At 31.0% G+C, this 13,202-nt stretch overlaps 1 protein-coding gene across 2 annotated transcripts in view; it reads left to right on the top strand.

The window, feature by feature from the left end:
• The first annotated feature begins 3,535 nt into the window (after nt 1-3,535).
• LOC136978492 (palmitoyltransferase ZDHHC18-B-like) overlaps nt 3,536-13,202 on the top strand; it is a 68,629-nt gene continuing 58,962 nt past the window's right edge. The window contains exon 1 of one of the 2 annotated variants that reach the window (XM_067274206.1): nt 3,536-4,090. In XM_067274206.1, coding sequence (XP_067130307.1) covers nt 3,861-4,090 — 230 coding nt within the window. In that variant the 5' untranslated portion in view covers nt 3,536-3,860. The remainder of the gene's footprint in view (nt 4,091-13,202) is intronic. The other variant, XM_067274207.1, reaches the window with a different exon arrangement.

The following is a 13,202-nucleotide window of genomic DNA, read 5'->3' as shown; positions in this document are numbered from 1 at the left end:
AAACTTATCAAACCGTTTTGTTACAAATAGCCATTTTCTGATTTTTATGTTAACTTTTTAACATGTATTCAAAATTTTGCGTCGAAAGTTTAGATGATGTTTTTTATTAGGGAGATAATATATAAGGTGATTATAATTAAAGCGTTGGTGTTCAGAGCTCTCTGTGGAAAGAACTATTACGCAAATCTCAGTCAAATTTGGTGTAATACTGTCCTGAGTATGCGGTTTCGATTTTCGAGAAAATTTTTACTTCAAAATTCAGCTGCTATGACGAAAATTTCCCGTTGCTATTCCCTTAAAACGTATAGTACGTGCATATTACGATCGTTTTATAATTAATTTCGGGTATAAAACGTTCTTGATAATTTTTCGACAGATGAAGTCATGATGCTCACTACAAGATTGTTCGTTACTGTTAAAGTTTTCTATAAACGAAACAGGAATGCCATGTGTGCACTTATCTTAAAAATAGTTGACCACTTGGCCAGAGGACGGAGAAAAAATTCGTCCGTCTGGCCAATATGGATGTGCGCACACTAAGCGGGTGGGCGGACAGAGAGAACGCAAAAGAGAAAATTCTTCTTTCATTCTCGAGAAGGTAACACTTCCTCCCGCAACCTTAAACCGCTTTAAACCGCTAACTCACAAGCCGTCGAAACCTTCTGGCACTTCACTTGTTGACAGAAATCGCTTTTCTTTTCCTATTTATTTTTTTTTTTCTTTTTCTTTATAGAGAGAACACTATCATTTGTGCACATTTCTCTTGCATGATAGATTAGGTTTTTTCTAGAGAAAAACTATGAAGAATTATATAATTTAAAACATTCTCTTCTAATAACAGGCAGCTCACTACCACTAATTCTTCATCAACAGTAATCATACTGAGAAAAAAGCATTTCGTTTAAATACTTTCACACTTTTTTTTTGCGCTAAATTCCGCTCGATTCTCCATTGCAATGCGACTACTTATGCGCCGCCGATGCGATTCCGTCCGGTCTGCTCTAGTGTGGGCTTTCCTTAAAGGTAAGCGCACATTAAGCAAACAGTTTACACCAATATTTGGGACTCTCCGACGTCACAGGGGAATCCCAAACATTGGTGTAAACTCTATCGCAGATTTTACCTTTACTGAAGAGGAATCAACAAGAATTCTGATCCGAAATATATTTAAGATATCTGTACACTGGGAGTTCGGTCGATGGGTTCGCGCCTCACTCGGACGGGCTGGCAACGTGGAGTTTTCCAGGTTTTCTCCACCTTTGAATAGGGGCCAGTTTCCCTTAAAAAGACCTCCCAGAAGGCATCCCCCTAGACAGATCGCCCAAGTGTCGCGTTACCATAACTTAGGGGCCGTCCATAAATTACGTAAGGTATTTTGGGGTGGGTGGGGGTCAAAAATTTCTTACGATTTCTTACTCAGGGGTAGGGGGGTAATAGATCTCGTCTTACGTAATATTCTTATTTTTTATTTTTTGATCGTTGAGTGGTATAGTTTTGAATTTAGCTTCAATTTGGCGGTTTCTATTAAGAACGCTCATTGTACCAATGCCATCTCGTGTGACGTGATAGAATAATAACGCTAGCAGATTCATGCTCTACGCATTTTTTATCATGGGAGAAAGGCAGTGTGGTGGTTTCTCTCTTTTGTTTTGTTTTGTATGACGTTTCTGTTTACACGCGTAGTAGCTAGTCAATCTGTCAAAGTTTTTTGCGTCCTTTTGTGAAAATTAAAATTAATATAAAAATGAATATTATGACGTTGATTAATGATAATAATTGCTGATAATTAAAAAATAAAGTTCTTAAAATAAATTGTTCATTCGAATTCATTAAATTTTTATATTTTTAAATTTGTTCACATAAAGTCTTTATAAATAATAGTACATATTAATTAACTAATTAATAATTATATACTTTGGACCTAAGATTTTTAGGGTTTCATAAAAAAATTTTTTTGTTAAAATCTTTTTTTTTAAATCATGCCTAAATATTACGTAAGATAGGTAAGGGGAGGGGGGATCAAAGAAAATATTACAGTTTCTTACACGGATGGGTGGGGGTCTAGAATGGCCGAAATCGCCCTTACGTAATTTATGGACGGCCTCTTAAAACAAACTAAACCTTTAAGATATCTGGGAATAAAATCGTCATCTGAGTAATTCTTGAACTCGAGTGAACGTTGGATTTGAAAAACATAACATTTCGGTTTATTTGTCCAAAAAACCCCTTTTAAGTAGTTATTAAAGTTTATGAAAATTGTTGACGTTATCTAGAAATATTAATTCCATTACAGCCCCGAACATTTTTAAACTCTTTCTGCTCTGTGGATACTAAAAGGGCTATTTTTAAGAAAGCTCATTATGGATTCCGCTAGGCTCACAATGAAGTGGCCTTGTAATGAGAGACAGGGGCCGACATATCCCCGAGTGGTTACAGTACCCCACCGGATGCCTGGGGTTCAGTACCCAGCTACAACAAACAACAATTAGTTGTTGAGCTGCAAGGAAGTTTTTTACGTAATATAATAAAGTAGAAAATTTTTTAAAAGCATACCTTGTTATTCTTTTTTTTGGCTAGATATCATCACAGAGTAAAAATATAACTACAGCGGCGATTCTGTGTTGAGGTGTCTATTCTCTCTGGTAGAATTGTCCGGCACGTTTCCTGAGGTTTTTAGTCGTAGCGTGTTTAGAAAGACGACAAGTTTCGTGGCTTTCGCTCGCAATAATAAATTAATTAATGCAAGAAAATCGGTTTAATTTAATTGACTAGTTGTAAAAATAACAATATCTTTTTGAATGCAGCATATAATACTGTATATATAGTTTTTAATTTACTTTATTGAAATAACTATAACCACATGGTATCTTTTAACTTACTTACCCCTTCTCCTACGTGGTCTTTTGATCTTTTCTCATACCCCTCCTTCTCCTAAACCGGGACACATGGTCCGGGACATAAACCTTAATTACTTCAATGGTATTTATTTCGTATTCAAAAGTTATTGAAAGAACACATAATTAACAATTTAAAAATTGAGGAAATATAGCTATTATTCCTGCTTCTTGAAAACAATTAGGCGTATTGCTTATTACTTTTCTATCTTGGCCGAGAAAAAGATAATTTTTCTTTTAGAAAAATGAAATAGGTCATAGATAGGGGACTATAAATCGCTTTACTCTCTATCGGCGACCTATTTAACACATAAATGAATTTACTTTAATTTCCTATTTTGGTCTTATATTAACTTTTAATTTATTTTTCGATTTTTTAAAACACATTTTTCATTTTTGATAAAAATTAGAAGAAATAATAATAATATTAATAATAATTTCACGCTTGAAATAAGTAAACAGAATTATTTTAAATTAATTTTTTTAATAAAAATACATTAGGTAAAATATTAAAATAGCAACAGATTATAATTAAAAATTGATAATTAAAGCGATAAAATTTCGTGAAAATCAAAAATTCAGTAGTTTAGGCGCGGTAAAGGATGACAGAATACCGCAGAGTATATTTATAGCGCATGCTCGGTTGGTGTGTTTGGAGGGAATCCATTTTTTGTGGCGGTATGTCATCGTCGGAAAAATACATCTGATAAAATCGCTAGTTTTCTACTATTTAAGTTGTGTTTGACAATTTTTCAGAACTCGAAATACATTTTGTGAATATAAAAAAAAGTGCACATTTCATAGAAATTGAATAAAATTGGGTAAGAATGATTAAGATGTTGTATATGACGAGATAGTGGAATGGAGTGATGTAAGCTGATAATTTGCTCAAGAGAAATATAATGATTTTTTTTGTTCTCATGTTTTAATTGCAAGAGCAATGGTGGGAAAATTGAATATTTCTAAATGGACCAATCTTACGACTCAATGGTGAAACCTCAAAACGCGTTGAATTATTGTGTCGTATCCCCGTCCACTGTCGAGATGCAGCACGTTGTTGTGAGGAAATGGGAAGTGTTTCCAGGCAGGAACAAGTTTTACTGCGATGGCAGAATAATGATGGCAAGGCAGACTGGAGTCTTTTACTTCACTGTTGGCCTCATCATAATTACATGCACTTTGTTTTTTATATTTGAGTAAGTCACTTTTCTCATTCTCTCATTCCATTTACCATAAACTTTACCATAATTGTTTTGATTTTCAATATTTTATCTAAATTTGATTATAAAAGATAAAATGTTGGATGATTGTTTTTCTCGATAGATAGATTGAAAGCGAATTCTCTTTAATTAAAATATTATTAATTTAATGGTAGATGTTTTTGACTGTTTCGTCATAATTTTTATCAGTGTTGTCCATTGAGACGGCAATAATAGAAACTATTTTGAAAAGAAATACCCAGACATTTTCTGAATGTCGTGCTTGGATGATATCTTATCAAGTTGTATAAATATTGTAAAATATTTATGAACTTTTAGTCAAAAATTTTGAAAATTATAAACTTATTTATAAATTCGCACTTTATTGGTTTTAAATAATTAAAAACGGTCGTTTTAAATTTTGTTTTACCTTTTAATAATTCGCTGGATTGAAATGAAAACAAAAATCGTTACGTGACTGAAATCTGTCAAATAATTTGATTATAATTTTCGGATTTTATTGTATGTAAAAAAAAGCATAAGACAATAAAATAAATACAATAAATATTATACAGTAAAAACAATAAATACAATAAATATTAAATACTGTTTTAGGTGTTTAATATTTATTGTATTTATTTTTGTGGTGATAAACAGTTAAGTATGTGTGCTTTAATTTTTGTTTGTTAGTATTAAAAAAACTGATAAAATATTGGATGTTTGTATTTTGTGTGTGTTGTAAACAAATGATTAATTAGTTTTCTATACTCAAATAAAATTTCTTTGTCATATCAATATTATTTTATATGATAATTTATACAAACATTTCAAGTAAGAATTCATTTTATAGCTTAATTTTCTGGCAATAGTTAGCTTAACTATTTTTAAATGTAGTTATGAATTAACTTCAATTTTTTCCTTTCTTTCTTATTCATTCTTTTCAAATTTACAAAACAGTAATCCTGAATTTTTTGTTCATTAAATTTTTATTGGAAAAATTGACACATTTTAATTTCTTAAATTCCTCATAAACTTGATATTTTAAGACAACATACTGTCTTTACAACAAATTTTTATTGATTGAATTTTTTTTACCACAGTCTTTTACCCATTTTCTTAATGTGATACAATTCTTTCAGAACATTTTTTTTAATGATATTAATTTATTATAAGAATTTTGGCAACTTTTCCATTTTATTTTTCACTTGGACACAACAAAGTTACAAATGTCATGACGTAAGGTGCACATGGCAGCAAATGGCACTACTGACACTACTGAATGTCATTGGATTTCTGTTAATAAGGAAGCAAAGGTCTTTAGGAAAGTCTAGTGAAAGTGGAGCTAGCTCCATTTTAGTCCCTAGGAAAAAAAAAGGTTTCTTTTGAAGAGTAAGCAAAAAAAAAGGGGTTTGGATCTTTTGGGGCAATTTAAAAAAAAAAAAAAAAACAGAAAAAATTTAAATTTGAAGTAGTAAAATTTAGAAAAATTACCAAAACAGATATTTATTACATGTCTGTTTTATTACTTGTTATATTTGGATTTAGGATTGTAAGTAGATGGGATAACTGTAGATGGGTAGAAGTAACAAAGTGGATAACAAAATAGACTTCAGCACATTTTGTTTCATCTATTATTCACTCTCTAGACTTAAATGGAAGAGTTACAGAAAGGTTAACAGAAGTTACTTTGTCATATGATGTCTCAGTAATCCTCACTTTCGACTCAGCAGAACTTCTTCAAATGAAAATGTTTAAGAGTTTTGCATCTGTTTTGCTGAGTTGATGATTTGGTTTATTGAGACATCATATAAACAATAACTATAACATTGACAAATTCAACTTGTTCAAAAGTAAAACAGACTTCTTTCTGATAGATTGCTTTTGACTTAAAAAGCTAAAAAACCAATTTGCAGTTCCTGAGGTCAAAGTTATAGTAAACTGTGTGTGAAATAGTTAAAGAATATAAAAATTATGTATTCCAAAAAATTGGCTATGCTGTATTGTAAAAACTCCCTATCTTGACATTAACCCAGCAGAGTGATGTACAGAAAAATAAAAACTCCCTTGGTCTACTTCTAAAACCTACTTCAGGTCACAAATTTCAAATAGATGGAATGCCTAATACTTCATTGTTTGAATGTGTCAAATGCAGAAGAGCTTGCACTTAAATTCAAATTAAAATCCTCTAAAATTGATCAATAGAATTTGTCTAAGTGTAGAAGTTGTAAATCAGTTTCTATAATGACATATCAAACAGGGTCTGTCACATTTTACATCTACACTTGGACATACCCTATTGGTCAGTTTTTCAGGATTTTAAATTTAAATTTAAGTGTGAGCTCTTTTGTGTTTGACACATTTGAACATTGAAGTGTTGGGTGTTTTATCTATTTCAAATTTATGACCTGAAGCAGGTCTTAGAAGTAGACTGAAAATGTTCATATTTTTCTACATCACTCTGCTAGGTTAATGTCAAGGTAGGGAGTTTTTAAATAGTTAAATGAAGAAAAATAAAATAAAATGCATTTACTATTCAAAATCCCTCATTTTTTCTGTGTCAGTTACTTCTCTCTTCCCTCATTGCATTCATTGTTGTTATAAAGGATTAGAGGGCTGTCTGTTATGTAAACTGACTTTGCTCTAAGGGTTGGTTTTTATTGTTGAAGAAAAAAGGATCAATTTGCATAAAACTGAATTAATGTTGCATGACATTTATTAACCAAACTATTTGTAATTTTGAAAGCTTTCCAACAGAAGAAACTTTTGGAAAATGATTACAAAACCTTTAAGATGGATTTTAGAAAATGTAAATTGTGATTACCCGTTTCCCCATGAGTCCATTTGAAAGTGTGGAGGGTGAAACATCTTTGCTTTCAATACAAAAAATGGCATTGAGCACATACCATTTGCCATTGCATCATGTACTGCATGTGAAGGTTGCAATCAGTGTTGTGTGTATACTTGCAGAATAAGCCGTTTCTATAATGCCGATAGACAGTTGTGGGGCTTAGCTTTTTGTATTAGTATTTGGCATTTAAAGTTATTTATATTTTATTGCTTTCATGGAAACTGCAAAGAAGCATTTCTTTTTGTGGATAACAAAATAGAATAGCACTAAATTTCCTTAATTCTATAAGAAGTTATTAAAAGTATTACAAAGAAAAGATTTCAAAATTAGAATTTCTGTTTTAGCAACTGAGAATATGGTGATATCTTGATGCATCATACCTCATGTTATGCAATGTATCTAATTAACCAATTATTTAATCATTGTAATTGTAAATTTTTTTTTTGTTAACCCTCCGTGAGTCGCTAGGAATCGTTCTCTTACTTAGGTCGCATGGGTCTGTCAGCACAATGTTAAATGCTGCATTAGACATGCGCATATTTCTCAACATATAACTTTTAAATTTCTGTTCTATTTTTTTAAAAAAAAACATTCATTTATATCTGATATCTTTGAACATGAGGATGACCATTTAAAATGTTTGTTTTTAATTTATTTCTTTTAGTTTTGCTGGTTTATTGGTATTTACATCTAGTTGAGGTTATTTATATTAATTTATACCAGTAGTTTTGTAGAGATTGCTTTAATAATAGTAATTAAATAATTGGAATAAATAGAAATCTAAATAGGAATGAATCCACATAGGAGTAAATAGAAATTTTTCAAGTTGAGACAAATGTAATCATAAGTGACCTTAATATTATATTAAAATAGTTTTCATAATATTTTTAAATCAGCTTTATTTTTTATTTTAGTTATGTCAAAAAAATTTATTATAAACTTAACTCATTAATGTTCTAATTTTTTTAACATTGTAAAAAATTTATAAAGAAAGATATGAATTTAAAAAAATCACTAGTTTTTATTTTAGATACAGTGAAAAGTTATGAATAATAATAAAAATTCTTTTGTTAACAGAGTAATGGACAAATTTAGATAAAAATATATATTTGTTTCACATGACCTTAAATCATTTTCAAGGTCATATGAAACAATCCCTTCATTCCTTATAAAGTTAAAATCAAAAAGTTCTAAGTGTACTTATTTGAATCCAAATAATGGTTTACATTAACAGTGCTCTTTTACTTCGTCATTGGAACTTTTACATTATTTCTGTTAAAAAGTTACATCATAAGTGATGTCAACAAAGAAATCCCATCCAATTTTCCACGATTTTGCATGATTTTCTATGCAACTATATTAACAAAATTAAAATATCATCAATACTTTTTGGAATAAAAAGGTTGCAAAGGATTTTTGACTTACCTTGTATATTGGATGTTACAAATAAAATGAACCAGTGCCATTACTTGGAAATGACTTAAAGTAGGCAGATTCGACTAATTATGACCAAATAAGATTCAAGGTATAGTAGGCCTACATGTCCAAAAGTTGTCAAGTAGTGTGTTGTGTGTTAAGAGCCTCGGGTTATGAGGTCTGCGGCGGTTGGCAACACTGCGACTGACCACTGTCCCCAACTGGCATGACATCAGGGTTGATGCTAACCACTTTTCGGCTCGATGTGCTTCGTTTCAGATGTCCATCTCATGTGCTCTGACTTTTGTCTATACAATCGATGTTGTTATAACCTTCTGTATGTAGAGTTATAATTACCTGTAAATAAATTTGTGATAATGGCCTTTAGACTTTTTCTTCAATCCTAGAAGGTATAACTTGACGCCACAACAATCCTGTTTGTGGATGTGATCAGATTGACCGATCTAACTGACTTCGACTATTGAGAGAAACCATTACTGGTCCCCTCAGGGACCAGTAATGGTTTCAGTAATGGTTCTTCAGGAGGTTTCTTGCCAAAGTTCTGAGGTACACAGGGTCAAAAATGGTGCCATGGGAAAGTATGAAAGTCTAAACATCTACAGGTATACCTTGAGTTACGTTGTTCCCAATTATGCAATGTTTGTCAAAAAAGTATATGGAAAAATAAAAAAATCAAGTTTAAGTCAGTTTATTCGACGTTAAATCTGTCTGCCACAAACATTGAAGTCGTAATATCACTAGAAAAGCATTGAAAGCACATAAAATCATATTAAAATATGTACATTTACAGTAAATGTTAATATAATCATCATAAATCCTAGAGAACAAAACATGAAAACATCTGTGTTTCTGTGTTGTTGTCTTATTTAGTGGTCTTTAAGTGCTCATTATTGGCGTTTCCTCCATTATTGGCGTTTAGTTACAACGTAAGTCGTAGTTTCGACTTACGTCGTAACTACACAAGTAAATTCGATTTACATCATTTTTCGACTTATGTCTCCTTTCCTGGAACCAATTACTGACGTAAGATGAGGTATACCTGTACTCTAGGGTGATTTCTGATAACTCACATTGTTATCAAGAAAACATGAACATGTAAGTCAGGAAAGGTAGACAGGAAGAAAAGCATGTGAACAGGTACACTCAATTTTTCAATAGTGATAGAAATATTTAGTACTAAGATTTATCCTTTGCTTCTATTCTGTTTCTTTAATCTTAATATGTAACCAGTTGTTTTTTAGGAATTATCACATTCACAGACTTTGTAATTACTAGCCAATCAACAATTTTATTTTACCCAGATGCATTTCAGAAATTACAATGGGCCAGTTGAATAAAAAGTTGTAAATACTTTTGCTACTACTATTCTAGTGTTTACTAGAAGTATGATGAATAAAAGTTAATAAATGCTTTTACTAACGGTTAAAGGTAGTAAAAGCAAAAGCTTGGTGTTGTTCAAACCAATTATAAAAACTAGTAAATGTTTATAAATCTGTGAATTAAAATAAGTAAAAGCATCCTTTTATAAGTAAATACTTCAAAATGTTGAAGATAGCTCTACAGGTACCTATAAAACACAAGTAAAAGGTTTCATATTCTTATATTTTTTATTTTCAATGTAGAGAAAATAGCTTTATTGTATCCAACAATGTTGTCAGGAAAAACTAAGCAGTATAGACCCAGAAACAATATGGTAACTCTGATTCAGAAAATTATATCAATTTGACGAAGAGAACATGGAGTGAATCACCAACTGCTTTCTTGGTTGTAAAAATGAGATAAGAGGAGGTGCCTTTTCCTCCAAAACTAAAATGATATTTCTAAGATACATATCTGATCCAGGATTTCAGATGGGTTGTGAATGACATCAGCATTCACCCAAGCACTGCCAGCAAGACTATTAAGCAGGTAACTTTGAAAGTTTTACAGTATTATTTAAAGAAAACTGCTGCAGTACTGTTTATATGTTATCCACATAAACCTTGTTTATAAAATAAGTTATTATACTGGTGTAGTTTTGAATTAGCAAAAAAAGGAAAACTTAATCAAAATAAGATGAAATATTTACCACATAGACCTTGTTTATAAAATATACAGGTGAAAATAAAGATATTTTAATTTTGTTTATATATTAAAGGACATAGAGGCACAAAGAATTGAGTTGCAGTATATTTATTGCTACATAGATAACAGACTGTTATTGCAAAGAAATGGGACTGGATAAGGTTTCTGAAAATATTTAGCAAAAACAAGACTGCAAAACAGAATTGGTGAAAACTATTCTAGATTCCAAAATATATTGGAGCATTTGACTACACATGTGCATATCTTAACCTTGCCTTCATGCACACAAATTTGTCAACAGAAAGAGTTTCAATGATAAATGTTCAGGTCACATATAATGCCAGTGAGTAGTTTACTAGTGTTGATGTACAGTACATTGGTTTGGATGTGTTCATGACAGTTGAATTTGGAGATGAAGAATGTAAAGTTATGAAGTCCAAAGATGTATTTACTTGCAGATGTTGGCTACGGTATTGCACCATGGCTGTTGATTCCCGAAAATGGTCCTAAGACTCCTGAGAAGGATGTTTAGGGCAGGTGAAATGCAGGTTTCCTATTTTGACCTATATAATGAAATGTGCTGGTTCATGTACCTTCTTTAATCATTTATTGTTTTGTTCTCCACAACATATCAAAATACCTAAATGATGACTGCTTGGATTTTACTGAAATACCACAGGATTGCAATGATTAAGATTATGATCCATGTGAGGAAAGTGAGACTCAAATTCAGAAGCAAGGAAAACATATGATGAAAACTATTGCTGACATTTTGTGTGCTAATCGATAAATTCTGTAATTTTCTTTTTTGGCTTTTATAGTAAGAGAAAAAAACTCAAAAATGTAAATGGATTAAACTAAGTAAACTTTGTAAGATAATCATTTTGAAAATAAAAGAATTACAGTCGACTCTGCATAAGTCAACACCCGGATAACTCGTCACTCGTGGGTTACATAGTCAGTTTTCTGTGGTCCCGGCCGACTTACATAGACATTAATGTTATTAATGTTAAAAAACTCGGTTTACTTGACATTGTTTAACTCGTCACCACTGGATAAATCAACATACTTTTTCTGTTTCACACTTTTTAGAATTCTGATAAGTCGACTCCCCCCCTGAAAAATGAGTTCACACCACACAGCTTATTGTACGGTGTGAACTCATTTTTTCAGGAGGGGAGTTGACTTATCAGACATCTAAAAAGTGTGAAACAGAAAAAGTATGTTGATTTATCCAGTGGTGACAAGTTAAATGATGTCGAGTAAACAGAGTTTTTTAACATTAATAACATTAATGCCTATGTAAGTCGGCCGGGACCACAGAAACTGACTACGTAACTGACGAGTGACGAGTTATCCGGTGTCGACTTATGCGGAGTTGACTGTATATATAATCTCATATCATATACCCACCAGTAGACAAGTTCATAAAACCACTAAATATTAGTAGTTGGCGAGAGACAAATGTATAACCAACAGAGCAACCAAATGGAGTTTTCTGGGTTTTCTTCATGTTAGTAACACCCTAAGTAGGAGCCAGTTTTCCATAAAATATCTCCCAGGAGATATTCTCCCTCAGAAGAGCATTCATACATTGTGTTGCCTTAAATGAATACAACAAAACCAAACCATAAACTCAATTGTGAAACTCAAACTTTATTATTTTGTAAGGAAGAGTTGTTTTCTTTCTTTTTTTATAAAATGTTTTTAACCAATTTGCAAAGTTTCTGGGTGTTCTGATGATTTGGAACTCAATAGCAATAAAAATAGTTGATGAGGGCGATTTTCATTTACTTCAAAGCTTTTATTTAAAGTAAGTACTTTCACTTTTACTGATAACTTTAAGCATTTACTACTATTTATTTAACCGGCACAATATTTCCCACCTCAGTGGACCTTGTTTAGTTTATATGGAAGAAAATTCACTGAGGAGGTAAATGTAATTTCTGAAATGCATCTGGGGAAAATAAAGTTGTTGATAGGCTGTGCATGTGATGATTCTTAGAGAATAACTGTTTGAACTGGTTACATGTTAAGATTTAGTACTAACTTTATTAGCTTCAATAAATAAAAATCAGCTCTACTTCTTATAACTAATGAGAAATGTAAACTTTGAAAAAGCTGTAAATAAATACTGTAATGGGTAATAAGTTTTTATGTCAGGTATGAAATCAAATGTAATGGATGTTTTTCATTGACATTTCTGCTGCATATATATGATATATACGTACATAATTATGAATAAATATATTTATACATAATTAAAAAATATAAGATTACATAATAAAGAAATTTTTTCATAGATAATAATTTTAAAATTAAAAAGTTTTAAAATGATAATTATGTATTTAAAATTTGAAGGTCATCAGTTAGAATTTTCATTTAGTATAATGTAGCTGTAGAATATTTATTGCATTTAAACATGTAGCAGTATATCTTAATACTTTTCTCTAATATTAAATAAGCCAAATCTATAATTATTTTAGATTAATAATTATAATAAATACACTTCAGTATTTAAATGAAAAATTCCAAAATTAACACTGATATGTACAAAATAACATCTTTTCTTGCTATTCCAGCAACATTATTCTGAATTGCAAACATTTTCAGTCACATTTAGAGGCCTCCTTCAAGTAAAAAGCTGCTTTGTTTATCAAACGTTCAAAAAATGGAGAAAACGTTCTACAAGTATTATGGATTTGATTTTTTAAAATTTACATTCTAAAGTAACCAACGTGGATTAATTCATAATTGTAA

This window comes from Centruroides vittatus, unplaced genomic scaffold (genome assembly GCF_030686945.1).
Source record: "Centruroides vittatus isolate TY-2023 unplaced genomic scaffold, ASM3068694v2 contig_543, whole genome shotgun sequence".
Classification (NCBI taxonomy): Eukaryota; Metazoa; Arthropoda; class Arachnida; order Scorpiones; family Buthidae; genus Centruroides; species Centruroides vittatus.
Note: the sequence above shows the minus strand (reverse complement) of the source record. Positions and strands in the feature narration are given on the sequence as shown.